The 19,954-nt window shown below is 54.6% G+C and overlaps 1 protein-coding gene across 4 annotated transcripts; it reads left to right on the top strand.

Moving 5' to 3' along the window:
* Positions 1-925: 925 nt before the first annotated feature.
* On the top strand, positions 926-19,822 carry ELAVL3 (ELAV like RNA binding protein 3). 4 transcript variants are annotated; one of them, XM_024994908.2, is made up of 7 exons: positions 926-1,369; positions 8,534-8,750; positions 9,134-9,237; positions 12,777-12,930; positions 13,082-13,307; positions 14,132-14,170; positions 16,177-19,822. In XM_024994908.2, exons 1-7 carry the CDS (start codon positions 1,361-1,363, stop codon positions 16,505-16,507), a joined length of 1,080 nt encoding a protein of 359 aa, XP_024850676.1. In that variant the 5' UTR covers positions 926-1,360; the 3' UTR covers positions 16,508-19,822. The 4 variants fall into 4 exon arrangements, with proteins under 4 accessions (XP_024850676.1, XP_005208870.1, XP_024850675.1 ...); XM_005208813.4 differs by having other exon boundaries at positions 927-1,369; positions 16,156-19,822; XM_024994907.2 differs by having other exon boundaries at positions 929-1,369; positions 8,531-8,750.
* Positions 19,823-19,954: the final 132 nt, after the last annotated feature.

The following is a 19,954-nucleotide window of genomic DNA, read 5'->3' as shown; positions in this document are numbered from 1 at the left end:
AGCCTCACTCGAAGGCGCCCCTAAGTGCTCTAGTGAGAACACCTCCTCGAGACTGGCTGCCGCCCCGACAAAAACGTGCACTTGCGTTCCAAAGGAGACTGCGCCACCCCGTATCGCCTGAGAGAAAGGCCAGGTCCGCCCCCTAGCAGAGAGGGAGCGGGACTCCACAAGCGATCAATCACGAGCCCCGGAAGCCAGAACATTTACACGGCAAAACCGTCTACCCGAAGTTTATGGGGTCTGAGAAGGGTCTGATGGTTTCCCGGGTCTGTAAGACACCAGCGGAGTTTGCCTAGAAGCCTGAGCCCCAAACTTCTTCACTCCCTTTGGAGCAGGGCCCCTGACTGTGGTATGCCCATTCCCCACCCACTCTGAATTCTAGAGAACCTTCCCTGCTCAAAATCCACAGGATCCCAATTCTTTCTGCAGGCAGAAAAGGTTTTCAGCTACCCCCACCTTCCTCCATGTGGTTCTCCCAAATATGGGAGGGACGCAGGAGACCCAGGCCTCTGTTCAGTGAAGTCCTGGTTCCTCGTCCCTCTACAGTCTTCTACGTGGACAGCACCTTCTGAAGGCAGTACAATCGAGCCATCATTACCTCCTCACCCTCTCTGCTTCTCCAGCTCCGGGTACTGGACAGAGAGGAACGCTTTCTGTCTTCCAGGCCGAAAGCCCGCCCAAGAAGGGGCGCCAACGCAGGAAGTAAGATCCGTGAGGGCAAAAGGGCCCGAATCTGGCAATTGGAGCCCCCAAGGTTGTGTGTGCTTTCTGTGTGTGCGAAGTCCTGGCCAGCGCGCGCTCGCTTCCACCTGCCGCGCCGTCGGGCGCCGCGAGGAGGCGGGGCTCGGTTGCTGCAGCCAATAAGCGACGCCGGCGCTAGCAGCTGCTGCTATAAAGGGCTGGGGGCGGCGGCGGCGCGGCCCAGAGCGCGGAGCGCGCAGCGCGGGCCGGAGGGAGGGAGGGAGGGCGGGCGAGGGGAGAGGACTGAACACCGGGGACCGGACCGGCCGGGCCGAGGGGCGGCGGCGAAAGGCAGAACGCCGAGATCTCTGTCGGGAAGCGCAACCTCCCCGGGCCCCGCGGGGCCGCGCAGGGGGCGTTCTCAATCCCGCGCCCGCTCCCTCTTTCCATCCCCTGCTGCCCGCAGGCCACCCCGGGGCCCGGTTATCCGCGTTCGCGTACCCGGGCTCGGGCCCGTTCCCGGCCCTCGAGGGAGCCGCTGCCCTCACCGAGACCTCTGCAGCGGCCGCACCAGAGGCCGCCCCGGCAGGACCCCGGCTTGAGCATCGAGCGCCCCCCAAAGAGTGCACGACCCTCGGAGCCGCCCTCAACACGGACCGCGCCCGCCGGGCACACAAGAATGGTCACTGTAGGTATTCCCCTGTCGCTGAGAGGGAATCTAGTCGGAGAGGGTTTAGGCACAGGCTCCGAGGAGATGGGGGTGGGGGGGTAGGACCAGGCCTAGCTAGGCCTGGATGGGGGGGGGTAGGACCGAGCCTCGGGGCCTAAGTGTGGGCAGAGCCGCGCCCAGAGTGCTGGGGGCGCTTAGAGTTTGGCTTGAGAGGCCTTAGGGAATCGACCTGCGATTCGGGGGACAACCTACGGAGCCCTGGGGGCGGGATTGCCCCCCTTCAGCAGGCCTGATGGGGGAGGGGCCGCGGCGGCGGAGGATGCCTCCTCCATCCAGGCCCGGACTCAGCAGGCCTCCCGGGCAAACGCAGGGCCCCAATCACTGGTGCTGGGCCAGGACCAGGCGGCAAGGAGTCCCCGAGAGCCCCAGGGAAGGGGTGGCGTCGGATCGCGCGCCCTGGGCCTCGACCGCGCCCGGGAGCCGGGCATCTCGTTCTCGAGCCCGTCGACCTTGCGGCAAGCGGGGAGGGGAGAAGAGGGGGCGCGCCCGGAGGCCCCGCGGGCCCGCCGCCACCGCCGCCGCGTCCCTTTGTTTCTCGGTGCTTCTTCGCGGGCCGTAGCCTCGCGCGGGCGCTTCAGGCTGCTGGGAGGGGGAGGGGAGAGAGGGCCCGCGGGGGGGTTAGTGCTCCGCCGCTCCTGAGCCCCCGCCTCCGGAGGATGGGGAAAGGAGCTCAGGCAGACCCCCTAGGCCAGGTCAAGACGCCCCACCCTGCCAGAGCTCAGGGCCGCGGGGTGACCTTGAACGCGCCCGCCGGCCCGCCCACCGGCGCCCGTCGCCCAGCGCCGGTGCTTTCAGCAGCCGCCGAGCTGGTCAGCTCCCGAGCGCCCAGCCACGCCCGGCCACGCCCTTTCTTACCACGCCCCTGCCCCGCCCATCTAGACCCCGCCCCCGGGGCCCCAGGGGCCCGGCCTCGCCCGAGCCCTCGGATTTCCACTCCACTCCGCAGCCCGGGCGTATCCCGGGGGCGGGGCTGGCCAATTTTAGCCCCACCCCGGCTCCACCCCCGCCCCCGCCGCGCGACTCTACTCCCCGCGCCGCCGAGCGTCCTTTGTCTGGTCCCAGCGCCCGGGCCTCCTTCTTTCGCTCTTTCTGTCTGTCAGGTCTCTGCGTGTGTGTCTCTGTACCCTGTATCTCTTTCCGGACCTCTTTTTCGAGTAGTAGAGAGCATAATGGGTGGGGGTATGTTCAGCACTCCCTCCATACCTGGGCCTCTCCCCTTCCAGACCTTGAGTCCCACCCACCTGGCTCTGAGAAAGGAGGCCTGAGAGAGGCCACCCTTTCCTGCTGTGTGATCTCAGGCCAGCTCCTTTCCCTCACTGTCTCATGCACCTCACCCAGGTCTAGGAACGTGAGTGAGGCCTCCTGAGGACCCTCAGCACCCCCAGAACAGCCCAGCATACATTGCTCTGATCTCTGCCCCCATTTGAAAAAGGGAAGCTGAAGCACAAAGGGGAGAACGTGTGGTCAGAGGTCACACAAGGGCCTTGGAGCCCTCGGAGTCCTGGAAAGTACTCTAATGGAAAGTACTCAGGCAGAGACCCACCACTGAGACAGGCTGGGAGGAAGTCAGAGGATGAGTTGAGACAGTGATGGCCCTGCATGAAGGGAGAAGGACCCAGAAGTGGGAGGCTCACTTAGCACCACGTGGTGGTCCAGCCTTACCATGCATAGCCACTCAATGCCCTATTGTCGTGGGTGCCCAAGCATCTGTCACTGTGACTAGGACCGGGGCACAGCTGGAGGCCAAGGGGTCTGACACAGCAAAATGATCTCAGGTGTGTTCACTGCAAAAATCCATATGTCAGATGTTTGTATGATAGTACAAAAGAGTTGAAGGAAGAGAGAGACGGAAGGGGAGACAGAGAAGGGTGCAGAGGGGAAAGAAGGACGGAGGGGAGAGACTCGGACAGAGAAGAGAAACAGGAAAAGTGTAGCAGAAAGAGGGAAAGACCCAGAGGAAGAGCCAGAGAGAGTGTGGGCGGGAGGGTGGGGGCAGTTTCCCACTTGCTCCGTCTTTAATCTGCCTTCCTCCCCTCTGACTTCACCTCTCCATCCTTGTCCTGGGACAGCCCTCAGCCCTCGAAGGTCTCTGTGATTCCTGTGTCATCCTGGGCCATGCATTTGCTGTGGGCTGAAGCCCGAGAGGGTGTGGCCTCCACCAATCCGATCCCCATTAGCAGCTCAGCCGGCTCAGCCTCGGAGGAAATGCGACACTGATCCCTTTAAGCTCTGGCACAGATGCGAGGGAGATGGGGTGGGGGAAGGTTGAGATTAGCAGGCTGGGCTTCAAGATCCCTAGTGGGAACCCCCCAATCTCCTCTTAACCCCATCCAAGTTGATGATAGCATTCAGGGAGGTGGAGAACCAGTAACCTTGTAGGCTCTAGGGTCATCAGATCAAGGAATCAAACCCAAAAACCATCCCTGCCACTTCCTTGTCATCCTGGGCAAGTCACAGTTTCCTTTCACCTAAATTTCTCCATTTGAGAAATGGAGATAATCTCCAGCTTTCAGCATGATTGTGGAAAAACAGTGAAAATTATACATGTTCAGTGCATATAGTAGGGCTTCCAAAGCTAGAATCTGATGTGCCTTGCGTACTATGTCCTGCTTTTTGGGGCTTGCATAGACATCATTAACTGATCACAGAATAATAACTTGCTGAAGCCAGACATAAATTCAGACTCCAGCTCTCCATACATGGGGGACCTCTGTGGCATATTTTTAGTCTTTGGACAAAGGCCCAGGGAGGCAGCATGAGTGTCAAAGGACACACAGTGAGGAGGGTGGAAGCAGCAGCTTGGTGGCAGCTAGTAAATAACTTGTTGAGTTGAATGAGTAGACTCGGCCAACAGAGTAGGTTTAAATGTAGTGATCCCCAGGGCTTGGGGTTGAGTGGGTGCTCGGCTTTGCTTTGTTATTGTTATTATTTTTATTATTGGCCATTTCACCAAGAGAGTGGGCTCTTGGGTCTAAACCCTGGATTTGAATTCTTGGTCCACTTTTTGTGTGCTACCCAACCTTGTTTCAACCCCTTCTCCTTCAATGAGACTCAGCTTTCTCATCTGTCATCTGTTAAATGATGAAAAGAGCTCCATAATATTCAATGTTGGGAGAACTGCCTGGGAATTTTCACATAGAGAATTTTGTCTGGCACATAGCAGGCCCTCAACTCATGGCTATGTTATTAGTAAAGTGTTGTTTTAAGACCAGGATACTGATGTGTGGAGTGTACGTTATTGCTTTCTTTCAGGAGCCTGCTGCAGACATTGCTAATCAACCAAGTCTGTATTCCTGGTGAGACTGGATGTGGCTTCAGAATAATCCTCCAGGGAATTCCCCAGTGGTCCGGAGGTTAGGATTCCATGCTCTCTCTGCCGAGGGCCCAGGTTTAATCCCCCATCAGGGAACTAACATCCCATAAGCTTCATGATGCAGCCAAAAATGGAAAAAAATAAAGAATAATTCTCCAGGCAGATCTCCCAGATAGCCACGCCCAGCCAATTGGAGCTGCAGGGGAGTTGACCCTCTGAGCCATCCTTTAAATAAGAATAAATGACAAGGAAGCAGAAGCCCAAAGAAGAGCCAAGATTGTCTCTGAGGACGTACAGCCATATGGTGGCAGAGCTGCCCCCAGTGTGCTGGCCAGTCATTAGAAACAGCTCTGAAGTCCAACATATCCAGGTTTGAAATCAAATTCTCCATTTATATCATGCAGTGTCTCTGAGTTCTTTCCCGGGTACCGGACACGGGAGGTGTCAGTGAAGCGGGATGATTATTAATAGCAGGACTGGTGGACAGGACAAGCCTGCTTCCACTTCCCATGACTGTGTATACGGCAGACATAGCCAACCGATCCCAGAATGCTTTCCAGCTGCACCCACAATCAGTTTTCTGGTCACTATACTGGTAATTTGTTGGAGTTTTCACGAAAATGGAGCAGAGGCCCAGAAGTGTGAAGCAGCATACCTAAGGACACAGCTGGAAAATGTGAGAGCCAGCACTAGGCTTTGTTGGCAGTAGAAGTCAGAACTATAGACTTCTCATCATTAAAGCTCATGTGCAAATCCCTGTTTCACCATTTAGGGACTGCATGATCTTGGTAATTTTTTAAACATCTTTGAACCTCACTCTCCTCATCTGTTGTCTTAGTCAGCTCAGGCTGACTAAAATACCATTAACTGGGTGGCTTAAACAACAGACATTTATTTCTCATAGTTCTGGAGGCTGAGAAGTCCAAGATCAAGGTGTGGGCTGATTTGGTTTCGTGGTGAGGGCCAGCTTCCTGGTTTGCAGATGGTTATATTATCACTGTCTTCATATGGTGGAGAGAGATCATCTGGCCCTTTTTATAAGGCTCCATCCTCATGACCTAATTACCTCCCAAATGCCCCGCCTCCAAATACCATCTCATCGGGAATAAGGGTTTCACATATGAATTTGGAGGGACACAAGCATTTAGTCCATATGCGTGCATACTAAGTCGTTTCATTCGTGTCCAGCTCTTTGCAACTCTATGGACCATAACCCGTCAGGCTCCTCTGTCTGTGGGATTTTCCAGGCAAGAATACTGAAGAGGGTCACCATGCCCTCCTTCAAGGGATCTTCCCAACCCAGGGATCAAACCGCCATCTCTTAGTCTCCTGTATTGGCAGGCAGGTTCTTTACCACTAGTGCCCTCTGGAAAGCCCATTTAGTCCAGAGTCTCTCTCTCTCTCTTTTATTTTTTTCTGTAGCATCTCTTAAACAGGCTTCCCAGGTGGCTCAGTGGTAAAGAACCTGCCTGCCGATGCAGGAGACGCAGGTTCAATCCCTGAGCCAGGAAAATCCCCTGGAAAAGGAAATAGAAACCCACTCCAGTTTTCTTTCCTGGAAAATCCCACGAATGGAGGAGCCTGGTAGGCTACAGTCCATGGGGTTCAAAAGAGTCAGATAAGACTTAGCACCTAAACAACATTTCTTAAGCTGAGGAAATAAAACCCTCTTCTTTTCAGAGTTGTGAATAAGGAAAAAAGAAAAATTGCCTGTAGAGGGCCTTGCTCTGTGCCTAGTACACAATATGCCCAAAATCTGGGGACAACTATGGTATGATATTTTGGGGCAGGGATGACTGAGATGATGTGAACCTGCTGGCTCTTTCTATCACCGCAATAGACATTGCTAATCAATCACACAATGGTCTTTCCTCCTGAAACTGAATATGGCTTTAAATCCTTCTTAATTCATCCCTCTAGGAAGACTCTACCAATCTATTCGGGTTTCTAGGTGAGGGAAACCTATTCACTAGCTGTGCTATAGGAGAAAAACCTAAAGAAATGCTGGCTACTTTCCTTTCTCATGCCCATGACAGACAATACCAACCAACCGCAGCACTGTTTCCTTCTGAGCCCAGATGTGGCTTTCAAATTCTTCTTTCTCTACATGACTCTTAAGATAGCCAAGGCTAATTATTTGAATTTTCAGCAAAGTGAGTCAGAGGACCCCAAGAGAATAAGGAGTATATCCAAGCACACAAAACAAGGAGTTAGAGCTGGTACCTGACTGACTGACTGACTCTCATAGAGAATGGTAGAGAGTGGTCTTCAGGTGTAGACAGGTCTGCATTTGCATTCCAAATGCCACCACTGATATGCTGTGTGACTTTAATATGTTCTTTAACATCTCTGAGCCTCATATTCTTTGTCATAGCATAATTAACTTCTACTGAGCTGTTGCATGGATCAAAAAACATAGTGTCTGACTCCTTGTGACCCCATGGACTGTAGCCCGCCAGGTTCCTCTGTCCGTGGGAGTCTCCAGGAAGAATACTGGAGTGGGTAGTATTCTCCCCACAGTGCTGGGATTGGTTGGTATTGTCTGTCATGGGCATGAGAAGGGAAAGTAGCTAGCATTTCCTTAGGTCTTCTCCTATGGCACAGTTGGTGAATAGGGTGCCCTCACCTAGAAACCCAAATAGATTGGTAGAGTCTTCATTATATATGGATGGACTTTTTCCAGGTAAAAGATCCCCTTCTCTGGGGGATCGTCCCAACCCAGGAGTTGAACCAGGGTTTCCTGCATTGCAGGCAGATTCTTTACCATCTGAGCCACCAGGGAAGCCCGTTCTTGAACATAGATGTTAAAAATCCCAAACAAACAACCATCAAAAAATGTGGCAAATCAAATCAAACAATGTATATAAACAAAACTGCAACATGACCAAGTTTAGTTTAGCTTAGGAAAGTTGACTTAATATTAGAAAATCAATTAATGCAGTTCATGATAGTAATATAGTAAAGCAAAAAAAATTATTTCAATAGATGTAGAAAAAGATAGTCAATAAAATTCAATATCCATTCCTTTAAAAAATATCTTGTTAGGATATTAGGAATAAAATTAAACATTCTTAACTTGATAAAAGTCATCTACCAAAAAACCTATAGTAAAGATCATATTTAGCTGTGAAATATTTAAAGCATTTCCTTTAATGTTTCAAGAATAAAAAGCCACTAGCAAAGAGTCGGACACGACTGAGCAACTGAAATGAACTGAACTGAACTGATCACAAGGTAGCCCCTGCAATAAGACAAGAAAAATAAATAATAGGTATAGATTGGCGATAAAGAAGAATATCATTATTTGCAGATGTTATTATGTTATACAGAAAAAATCCAAAATGGCTCAGTGGAAAAACAGGTGGGGAGGTGTAAACACCTAGTGGGAAAATTATGCATAAAGCAAAAGAAATATTAACATATTTGGATAGGACTTGCCTTTGGTGGGAAGAGCAAAGTACAAGGTCAGGAATGGGATTATGAGGGTTTCATAGTGAATTAAAAAGGTTGCAATTTTAATTCTGAATACAAAAGTATTCATTTCATTATTCTAAAAGTGTAGATTGGTTTTAGACAAATGGGCAAGCATATGTGCAAAAGGGCATATATGGCATTTATATACGGACTTTTTCCAGGTAAAATCACACACAAAATGCTTTGCCCAGTGCTCAAGGAGTGGGAGGGGCTGTAAGAATAATACCTTATCCCCTCTGAGTGTTCAAGCCTATGTCAGACATGACACATCTGTCACCACAAACCCTGGTGTGGGGACTGGGCCATGAGTGGGTGTGGCCTGTTGTCTCCAGCAGATACTCGGCGCCATGGAGTCTCAGGTGGCAGGGGGCCCGGCCGGCCCGGCCCTGCCCAACGGGCCACTCCTTGGTACAAACGGAGCCACTGATGACAGCAAGACAAACCTCATTGTCAACTACTTGCCCCAGAATATGACCCAGGATGAGTTCAAGAGCCTCTTCGGCAGCATTGGTGACATCGAGTCCTGCAAGTTGGTTCGGGACAAGATCACAGGTGTGGCTTCTGGCGGGTAGGGGTAGGGGATGGAGGTGGCAGCCTCAGAAGTACATGTGTGATGTGGAGCCAGAAGTGACCCCGGGTGGGAGGTGATGAGAGCAGGTGGGACCCTCGTGGGGCCTGAGGTATGATGGGGAGCCAGGTGTGAGCCCAGGTAGGAGCAGGTGGGACCTTGGTGGAATGTGAGGTGTGATGGGGAGACAGATGCAACCCTAGGTGGGATACTGGAGGGGTCTGAGGTGTCCTGGGGGTAGGGTGGTACACTGGGGGAATAAATAAGGGTGGAATCCTGGTTCTCATAACTGTGATGGGGGTGGTCAGCCTCTCAGGCCTGGGTCTGGGAGGACCCTGGCAGGTCATCGTCCTGGTCCTGCCTGCAGGGCAGAGCCTCGGCTACGGATTTGTGAACTACTCTGACCCCAACGATGCAGACAAAGCCATCAACACCCTCAACGGCCTCAAACTGCAGACGAAGACCATCAAGGTCAGCGCCCTGGTTCCTGTGACTCCCCATCTTGGCTGTGCCCATTTCCTCTTTATTACCACCCACCTGAACTGACCCTTCCACTGCCACCCAACCCCCCTGGCCATACCCTCCCCACATGTCCATTCCCCCTACGGCCACCCATCCTCCCCCATGGCTCATCCCCTAAGGGGTTCAAATCATTCCCCAAAGGCTTTCTGTCTGGGGCCCCAGAGCCAATGACTCTGGCTCTCTGAATCTCAGTTTCCTCACCTGTTGATGGGGAGATGATCAACCCCACATTCTCTGGCAACTCAAGGAGTCAGCCAGGCCCTGGAGGTACCCACCCCCTCAGCTGTAGGAGTGACCAGGGTCTGGTGTGCAGCCCCCTCCCTGCCTTTGTCATGGAAATGGGGGAGAGGGGGGCCCATCTGCCATCTGGAGCCTAACTAGGGTCTGGGAGGGTGGGATTAGGGGTGGGCCCTTCCCCCACCTTTGTGCAATGCCCCTCCCCCCCATGACCTCCCCTCTCAGCAGCTGCAGCTGGGACCCTGCGAGCCCAGGTTCCCTGGGAAGGTGGGGGGGAAATCACCATGGAAACCCCCTCTCCGGGTTTGCCTGGGGGTGTTTGGGCTCCACCCCACAAATCTGCTTCTGAATCCTGGGGGAGGGTAGGCTGGGGAGGATGCCCATCTGGCCCCCAGTTTGGCATAAAAACAGAGGTGCTGGAATCTCTTCCTCTCCCTGATGTGGAGGCTGACAAGGGTCTGATGGGTCCCTCTGTGGCCAAGTGGACCCAGAAGCCCCCAGGCTGTGAGGATGGACCCTAGTGATGAACTGTATGACCCTGAGGGCTACTGTATGCGGGTGATGTGGCATGCGTGTGTAGTGCGTGGCACCCTAGGCTGTAAGACATGGTGTCTGTGGGACCCCGTGGCTAGGTCAGTGGCTGTCATCCTGCGGGCCTGGCTCTTATAGACTCAGGTTGTGTTACTCTCTGTCTCTGAGGACATGGGGTTTTCTTGGTAGGTGCTTTGTGACACACTACAACTCCGGCTGTGACCTGGTGGGGCTGCGTGGGTGTGTCTTGCTGTGACAGGGTGTTTGTGTGTTATGGTGAAATTGTGTGGGTGTGTCTAGCTGTGCCCCATTCGGGGTGGGATGTGTGTGACACCGAGGGCTTGTGCAGTGGTATGACAGGTGTGTGGTTGGTTCTATGATTCTTACTGTAATTACCCTGGAGTTCCATGAATGTGGCAATGGCCTTGTGTCCCCCTCCTGGTGGTGTAGTCACCGGAGCTGTGCAGTGGGAATCCTAGTGTGGCCCCGTGTGTGTGTGTGCCTGGGTGGCTGTGGTGTTTGGCTGGTCCTAACTAGGTGTTCCAGCAGGTTGTGCCCCAAATATTTCCAGCTATCCATTGTGTGCCAAGCCCTATCCTGGTCAAGGGGTGTAGGAGGAGCCCATACCCAGGTGAAGGACCTGGGTCAGCCCACGTCATGGAAGGATGGGAAAGGACCCTGAATGCCGACTCTGCCTTGGATGACCCCTGACCCCAAAACCCACCTAGGAGTTCAGCGTCCCTTCCCCCGTCCCCCAGCTCCAATCCATCAACAAGTCGTCATCCCTAAAAAAGGCACAGCCCCTAGGGTGGGGAAGAGTGGAAGCCATCAAATACATTGCCATGAGTTTTCATTGTTATTACTGAAATATAGCAGCTGTGATGTTTGTCTTTTAGTTTTCTGGAGGGCCCCGGGTACGCACAATTGCATCAATTAGAATCTCCCTGCCCCCACTCCAGAAGCAATATACCCTTGGCCCAGTTTATTCATTTTGTTCATTTTTTTTTTGTTTTTGTTTTGTTTGGTTTATTTTTTTTCATTTTGTTCATTTTTTAATTAGTGACTTCTAGTGAAGTAATATGCCCTTGCAACTCACCTCCCTAAACGAAAGCTGGACCCTTGACAATGACCTCCTCTACCCAGAGGTTAATTTAGAAGAAACAGAAAGATAGACATCAGCAGAAGTAAGGGAGGAAGGAGCTTATCCTCCCACCCCCTGCCCCCGATAGCTCTAGCTCACCCTGTTAGCGTTTGGGGGTGGGCCCTCTAGACCATGTTTCCAGGACATTGATAAACACACAATGAGATGGGGTCACACAATAGTCGCTGCTCTGTAAATGGACTTTTCTTTCCCCCACTTTACAATACTCACCACTGTTTCGGGGAAATAAATATACACATCCACCATTTTTCAAACAGTTGCAGAGAGTTTCATTGTTGGGCTGGACCACAATTAATGAATCGAAGGGTCATAGGGAAATGTGTCTTATTTCATAACTGAGAGAAGGGCTTTGAGAGAGGAACGGGGCTAAGGGTGGAGGACCAAATGCGGATGGGAAAGGACCAGGAGGATATTTCACAAGAGGCATGGAGGAGAAGAAAGGCGAGGAAGAGAGTTGGAAGCCCAGGGGACAGCAAGCGAAAGGCCCTGAGGGTGGAGCAAACCTAGTGTTTGGGGAACATGGAGGGAGGCCTGTGTGCCTGGAATAGAGATGTTGAGGGGGACAGTGGGCTGAAATGAGCGCGGGGGGTGGTGATGGGTCAGGTCATGCAAGGCCCTGTGGGCCATGAGAAGCACTTGAACTCTGAGAAGGTGGGAGACACCGAGGAGTCTAAGCAGAGGGATGTGACCTGGTTCAGATGCTCACAGGTGCCCCCTGGCTGCTGTGGGAGGAACAGCCTGTGGGGGGGTGTGGAGTGGAGCAGGGAACCAGGGTGGAGCCTGCTACACTGGTCTGGATGAGCAATGGGAGGAAAATGGGGAGAAGTAGGTGGATTCTGGATAAGGAGGAAGGTGGAGCCGATAGGATGATGGTGTTTAGACGTGGGTGTGATAGACACGTCGAGGACAACCCAAGGCTGGGGACCTGAGCGCCTGGAACGACAGAACTGTCATTACTGAGTGGAGGCAAGTTGGGGTTGCTGAGTGTGACTCCTCCACCATGAAGCCTCCTCACAGGACACCTGGAGGCAGGTATCACGCAGGTGTGCAGTTCAGGGGCCAATCCCAGTGCTGGCTCAGACATTCTGGAGCTGTCAGGATTGAGCTGTGGGCTAAAGATCTGAGTGACCCTGAGGGTGCCCAGTGTAGTAGGGAAGAGACCGGCCAGCACCCCAGGTTCACTTTCCAAAGAAGTCAGACGTGTCGATGCTGCTGGAATGTCCAGCCTGAGAGCATGAGCTAGAGACGCAAAGGTCTCCAAAGTCCCCAGGGAGACACGTACCCCCCCCCCACCCCCCCCCCAGCAGAGGCGCAGGTATTTGTCATCGCTCTACGCAGGCCGAGCCACGTTCATTATCTTGGTCACAGCCACGTCCCCTCTGACCACTCCCCGGTTGACTCCTGCCCACTGCCCATGGTGACTGACCACTCACGGTATTTGTTGAGTAAATGGATGAGGGATGTCTGTCGCGCAGTGGCAGTTTGGGTGTTGCCTCACTTTCCCCATCTGTGATATGGGTCTTGCCCTCAGCCCTGTCTGCCTGACCCCCTCCCCCAGGTATCCTATGCCAGACCCAGCTCTGCCTCTATCCGAGATGCGAACCTGTACGTCAGCGGGCTCCCCAAGACCATGAGCCAGAAAGAGATGGAGCAGCTCTTCTCCCAGTACGGCCGCATCATCACTTCTCGCATCCTGGTGGACCAGGTCACAGGTGAGGCTGCCGGGGAGGGCTCACCTGGCAGGGGCACGCAGGACAGAGACACCCAGGTGGGACGAGAGTGGAGAAACAAACAGCAGGGAGGAGGGGGCGGGGTCACACAGGAGGGGGCGGGTCCCCATGAAGCCCTCGCGCCCCACTGCAGGTGTCTCTCGGGGTGTGGGGTTCATCCGCTTTGACAAGAGGATCGAAGCCGAGGAGGCCATCAAAGGACTGAACGGGCAGAAGCCGCTGGGTGCGGCCGAGCCCATCACGGTCAAGTTTGCCAACAACCCGAGTCAGAAGACGGGCCAGGCGCTGCTCACCCAGCTCTACCAGTCCTCCGCCCGGCGCTACGCAGGCCCCCTGCACCACCAGACACAGCGCTTTCGGTGAGCCCCTGCCGCTCCCTGCCCCTAGATACCCCAGACCCCCAGAACCGGGTGCCCGAGGCTTGCAGGTGCCCTCCTTGAACCCCGTTCCTGCACAGTGGAGAGACTCCGGGACGATGCCCACACTCTGGGGCTGCTGAGGGCAGAAAAGAGGAAATGTGGGGGCCTGTCCTGTGTTGAGGCCAGGCCCTTGTACACAGCAGGCACTCAATGTCCACAGGCCACTGTGAGTATTATTATTGGCGTCAAGAGTTCTAGAACTACCCGATCGGGTCAGCCCCGGCTGCCCCCTCCCTTGGGCACGTGGCTCCAGCTGCTGGTTCCACAGGTGCAAGCCACAGAGTACTCCCTGGGGGGCAGGCACCCTTGCTTTTTCTGCTCAGTGATGCCATGAGATCAGAGCCCATCTTGTCCCTTGAGGGACAAAGGGTCCCCAGGGACCCTGACGCTCAGAGAGGCCGTGTCACTTGCCTGACCCAGGCACTTTGGAGAAGAGACTTGAAACTTCCCATCTAGGGACCCAAGAGCTGGAGTTGGGGGCAGGTGGGGGGGTGGCATGGGAGAGCAAGACTGGGTGTCCAGTGTGGGAGGGCGAGGATGCCAGTGAAGAGTGGGTAGCAGGACCGGCATGAGGCGGTGCCCGAGTGAGTGACCGCGGTTCCGTGCCAGGCGGTGTCCAGCCGGGCGGGGAGCAGGCGGGAGGGGGCAGGGCCGGCAGCACTGCTGGCCTGCTGGCTGGGGGCGGGGAGGGCAGGCTGGCTGCAGTGTCACAGCCAGGGGGTGTGCCCAGAAGCCACCAGTGACCACCCCTTCTGCCTCCACAGGCTGGACAACTTGCTCAACATGGCCTATGGAGTCAAGAGGTAAGAGTGCCCCTGCCCTGCTGCCCCCAGCCCCTCCGTATTCCCTCCTGGGACCTTTGCCCTGATGGAGCCCTCCCCCACCTCACCCCCAGGACTGCCCATGTATGGGCATAGTGTGACCATCAAGAGATCTGGGGAATACTGAGTCTGCTAAGTGCCTAGAAAGGGCTACTGTGAAATTTGGACCCAGACGGCCTATCTGTGGCCTTCTCCATTCCACTGAAAGGCAGGCAGGGTTGCCTGGGTCACAGCTGTGCCCCCACTGGCCACTGTTGGTCATCTCTGCTGAGGGTCACAGGATGCCCCCTTTCCGCCTCTTAGCTGGCAAGGAACCTTGAGGCCCCTGCTATACTGTACACATCCTGATCCTCTGAAGGTCCCTGTGTCTATACCATCAAGAGCTACTGAGCACATGCTGAGTGCCAGGAGCATGGCTTGGGGTTGGGAACCCAGCGTGGCCCAGTCAGACTTGCCCCTGGTGGCCCTGGTGGAAATGGAAAGACACTGAGCTTGATGCTTGGCACACAGTGTGGGCTCGCTCAGTAAAAGGCAGCAGCTCTTATGATTATTGTTAATATTATTACTTATCTCAGTCCTTTGGGGAAGGAGACAGATGAACAGTGATCTGGGAGGTAGGGTAGGAGACAGGTTGATGGACATCCAATGGAGACATCACTCGGGGCCAGAAGAGAATCAGGGTTCCTGGCAGCAGAGATGGCTTTGCAAAGTCCAGGAGGAGAGAGTGAGCCCAGCAATCATATAAACAGCTTAAGGCCCTTGGTGTCCTGGGTCCTGAGGTGTAGAGGAGCCTCAGGAAGGCAGGGAGCCAGCACGGAATGTGGTGAAGCCAGTTCTGCCCCTTCCTCTATTCTTTGACTCCACACACCTCTCCCGAGGGCCGACTGGTGCTGAGAGCTGTTCTGGGCCTGGGAGCCGGAACCGAACCTTGCAGGGAAGATGGAGCTGAGAATAAATATCCGATTTAAATAGGAAAAGGCCTGGGGGCTTCCCTGGTGGTCCAGTGGTTAAGACTCTGAGCTTCCACTGCAGAGGGAGCAGGTTCAATCCCTGGTCGGGGAACTAAGATCCTGCATGCCTCGAGGTGCGCCAAAAAACCCCCGAAAACATACACATGTACACGTGTGCCTGCCAAGTCACTTCAGTTGTGTCTGATTCTTAGCGACCCCATGGCCTGTAGTCAGCCAGGCTCCTCTGCCCGTGGGATTCTCCAGGCTAGAATACTGGAGTGGGTTGCCATGCCCTCCTCCAGGGGATCTTCCCGACTCAGGGATCGAACCCAGGTCTCTTATGTCCCCTGCATAGGCAGGTGGGTTCTTTACTACTAGCAGTACCTGGGAAGCCCACATATGTACATACATATGTACATAAGTAGGAAAAAGCTGAAGAGGGCCAGAGAGAGGAGGTGACCACGGAGCTGAGACCTGAATAACCAGAAGGGGACACTTAAAGGCCACACTCGCACCCTGGTTCCAGCACTGCCCTTCCGGGTGGGCCTCCTCCTGGCAGGATGGCCAGTGTGGCAAAAGAGGCGGCATTGCCAAGGGTGAGGTCAGGGTGGTGTCTGAGTGGCTGGTGAGGACAGGAATTGGGTGGGAAGAAATGCCAAGGGGAGAGTGGTTGCCAGGTGAGGGGAAGGGGTCAGGGATCAACAGGGCTGAGGATCAGGTGGGGTCCAAGGTCATGGGCTCAGGAGGTGGGTTGGGACTCAGGGAAGGATGGTGGGTGAGGACCTAACATTCAGAGAGGGTCAGAGGTCAGGACAGGGCTTCAGGTCAGGGTGGAGATGGGGGCTGGTATCTCAGAGTGGCTCAGAGTGTGAGGTTTAAGGTGGATGGGGTCTCAGATGAAGGTCACAGGGCCAATGCAGGGTCACACAGTCCCAAGGTCACTGCACAGTCAGAGGTCAAGAGGGGTCAGGGGGCATGCCGGGGGTCAGGGCAGAGCCCGCGTGACCCCCAAAGTAGTCCCCTGTCGCTCATCGCCAGGTTCTCACCCATCGCCATCGATGGCATGAGCGGCCTTGCGGGCGTGGGCCTTTCGGGGGGTGCAGCGGGCGCCGGCTGGTGCATCTTCGTGTACAACCTGTCTCCGGAAGCGGACGAGAGCGTTCTGTGGCAGCTGTTCGGGCCCTTCGGGGCGGTCACCAACGTCAAGGTCATCCGTGACTTCACCACCAACAAGTGCAAGGGCTTCGGCTTCGTCACCATGACCAACTACGACGAGGCGGCCATGGCCATCGCCAGCCTCAATGGCTACCGCCTGGGCGAGCGCGTGCTGCAGGTGTCCTTCAAGACCAGCAAACAGCACAAGGCCTGAGGCGCCGCCGCCCTCCCCACCCTCCCCGGGCAGCAGAGACAGAGAGAGAGAGAAAGAGAGAGAGAGAGAGAGAGAGACAGGGGGCCCGAGAGAGACAGCGCAGGCAGACCACGGACGGCACGAGGGCCCTGCGTCCCTGCAGAAGCCACAGGGTGAGCACTTGGTGGGAGGGTCTGCAGGGCATGGGGGGTGCCGGGGGGGGCCCCCTCCCCCATCCTAATGCCCCTACCCCCTAGGCTGGGCTGTTCACTCTCTCGTCTTGGTTTCGTTCATGGTGAAGGTTTTTGTTTCCTTTTTCGGCTAAAATGAAAGCAGAGATGTGCCCCTAGCCCACCCCTCAACCACCCTCCACGGATGGCTTGGGGTGGGGCGCATTGGGGGTGCCCTCCCAGGCCCCCTTGCCCAGGCCTCCCCAGTTACCTAGGTGAGCCTGAGACGGGGGGATCAGGTTTAAAAATCCCCAAAAAAGTGAAACATGAGAGGGGTGTGGTCAGCCCTGGCCCAGAGCCCCTTGGTGTGGAATGTGAGGAGCAGGGGGAGGGGCTGGAAACAGAGACAAAATGAAAAAAAAAAAAGGGGGGTGGGAGGGGAAGAAAAACTCTATTTTTGTAAAAAGGGAAAAAAGACCTCGTGGAGAATTTTTACTGGGGATTCTTGAACTTGAAAAAAAAAAAAAACACAAAAAAAGACAAAAAAAAAATATTTTGGCAGGTTATGTTTACCAACTGGGGCAGGGACAGGGAGCAGGGCTTAGGAGCTGAGGGTCCATGGGGCCACACCGAGAAACACAGCCACGCAAAGATACACAGGGGCAGGCACATGTACACACCCCCCAGGGACACACACAGCAGCACAGAGGGACCCAGAGACACGCCTCAGGAAAACTCCTTGGCCCAATAAACATGGAAGAGCAAAGTATGGGGCTACACACGCATGGCCATGGTGGACTCGGACGTGGGCAAATGTGGCCAAGGGAGGAAGTGACCGCAGGTGGGTGTGGCCAAGGGAGGAAGTGACCGCAGGTGGGTGTGGCCAAGGACAAATGTGCACACGTGAAGATGGGAACATTACCTCACGTGCACGTGGCCATGTGGAGACAGATTCATTTGGACATAAATCTAGACACCCAAGCATGGAGACACATAGTCACAACACCCAGAGACACACAGACATGCCCACAGCATCGTTCAGGCCCAGGTTAGCGGTCACAGCCCAGACCCCAGCCCAGTCCACAGCCCACTTCCTCCCTTAGCAAGGACGGCTGGCCCCACCCCACCCGCTACACTCCAGCCCCACCGGCCCCGCCCCAGGTTCTCTGCAGAGATCTCTCCTGGCTCCTCAGTGGTCCCTGCTGCCCACGGTCACAGGCGTGCACACACAGCGTCCATGCATCCAGACACAGGATACCTCGTTACCCTTTTGGCATCATGGTGGGCTGGAGGCAGCCCCCCCCCCCCCACAACACTTGAGGCCAAAGGAACCCCCACCCCCGACCCTGGGGCTGAGCCTCCCTGGGCCAAAGGCCCTGGCCCTCAAGGCCAAGGGGGAGACTGGGCCCTGAGCCTCCCTGCTCCAGAGCCTCCCCCAGCAGCAAGCGCCCACCACTCTCCTGGACAGGCCCAGGGTGGATTGGCCCAGCGGCCCAGCCCCACCTTCTCTTCCCGTCCACTTGTCACCCCCTTTCAGTTTGTTGGGTTTTTCTGTCTTTCCAGATCAGTGAGGGCAGTGGACGCAGCCCCCATCCCGAGCCCCAGCCTCGGCTTCTGTCTGGGCTTTTCCATCCCCCTAGTTTTCATTCTTTGTTTAAAAAAAAAAAAATCCAACAGAAGCCAAAGGCCGGAGCCCTCGGGAGCCCTCGCAGGCCCTCACCCCCACAGTGGGCCCAGTCAGAACCAAGAACGGCAAACCCTAGTTTCAGCCCCTCCTCCGGTGTCCCTGCGTTTGGTGTCTGGCCTTGGCCCCATCTGACTGCCCAGCTCTCTCTCCCCGACCCCTCCCGGTGTTGTTATTAAACGTCTGTGGAGCTTCTGCTGCAAGGAACAAAAAGAAAAAAAAAAATCAAAAAAGCGACAAAAAAACACAAACAGAAGAGGAAAAAAGCGACAAAAAAAAAAAAAAAAGGAAGAGGAAAAAAACCACACACACAGAAGAGATTTAAAAAAAAAGAAAAAAAAAAAAAAGACATAAACTGGCACCAGTTAACTTTCTTGTACTTTTTTGCCGAATTGAGCTTCTTGTAGTTTTAACTTATTGCTATGTTAACTATTTATCCTTGTTGCCCTGTAAGGACATTTGTGTATATTTCTGTTCCTTCATCCAGTTTGCAAGTTTAAAGGAACCACGATGTTCTCTTTGTTTCTTTAAGTTTTGCCGAGACGTGGTTATGCCTAATTTATTTATAAAAGGGGAAGTGGAATCATTAAAGTAATAATAATTATTAATAACAGTAATGGTAGCCGAGCGGCGCCCCGTGGGGGGGCCTGTGCTCTGCAGGGAGGTCCCTGCAGCCAGCGACGTCCGGGGTCTTTAATGGGATTATTTTTGCTCGTCTTGAGAATTTTTTCAGTCCTATTTAGCTGGTGAAACCCTAGCTTGTTCTTGATACACAAACCTATTTATTCTTGTGGTTTTTAAGTCCTCCCCAACCTCCCCACTCCCCTCCAGCAGGGCAGGCCCCCCAGCGGGTCCATCCCTCTCCCTCTGTTTTCTTGGGGCTTTCTCCCCTCTGCTGTCCGCCCGCAGCGACGCGTGTCCACACGTGGACAGCGTGGCGGAGGCATCTGTGAGCAATAAGGGCTGGGTTTGTTCCCCACCCTGGGGGAGGCCGGGCTCCAGAGAGGGGGCACCTCCCCACACCCCCCTCAACTGAGGCCCTGGGCCCCTGCCACCCCCAACTGGGAGGGGACTCCTTTTTCTAAAACACAGAACTCAGCCCAGCCAGCCAGGCCCCCTTCCTGGAGGCCAGCCCCTCACCCCAGGGGAGGTGGGGCCTGGGGTCTTCCGCATCCCTGCGTGGGGCAGGGGCAGGGCCCGTGGGGAAGGGGCTCAGCCCCTCCAGCCCTTCCTTCATCCTGTTATTTATTTGGATGGTTTCAAATCAAGACAGAGTCCATGTTGGAGGTGATAAAAGAACTGTTAAAAAAAAAAAAAAAAAAGACAAAAAAAACACCCAAAACCCAACAAGAACACTTTGCGTTGAGTTTAGACACTATTTATTACCGGGATTACAGGCCTGGCCGCGGTAACAGACTTTTACATGGAATTGTTTAATTATTTGTACTTTTCATGCCAGAAAAATAAAAGTTCAGAATCTTATGGCCTCAGGTGTCTGTGCTTCCACACACCAGTTGGCCCTGCTGTGTGGCTGAGTGCACGCCACTGTCCCTCTCTGGGCCTAGCTCACATCTGGAGCCCCCTGGCTTCCCCACAGCACACATGTGATTGAGG

Source organism: Bos taurus, chromosome 7 (genome assembly GCF_002263795.3).
Source record: "Bos taurus isolate L1 Dominette 01449 registration number 42190680 breed Hereford chromosome 7, ARS-UCD2.0, whole genome shotgun sequence".
Taxonomy (NCBI): domain Eukaryota; kingdom Metazoa; phylum Chordata; class Mammalia; order Artiodactyla; family Bovidae; genus Bos; species Bos taurus.
This window is presented reverse-complemented; position numbering and strand designations above follow the sequence as displayed.

Bases quoted from the DNA above. Each gene is read 5' to 3' on its own strand.
- ELAVL3 (XM_010806863.3), top strand. The intron at 9,238-12,776 runs GTCAGCGCCCTG...CCCCTCCCCCAG, and splicing joins TGCAGACGAAGACCATCAAG to GTATCCTATGCCAGACCCAG. The intron at 14,171-16,155 runs GTAAGAGTGCCC...CCCCCAAAGTAG, and splicing joins ATGGCCTATGGAGTCAAGAG to TCCCCTGTCGCTCATCGCCA.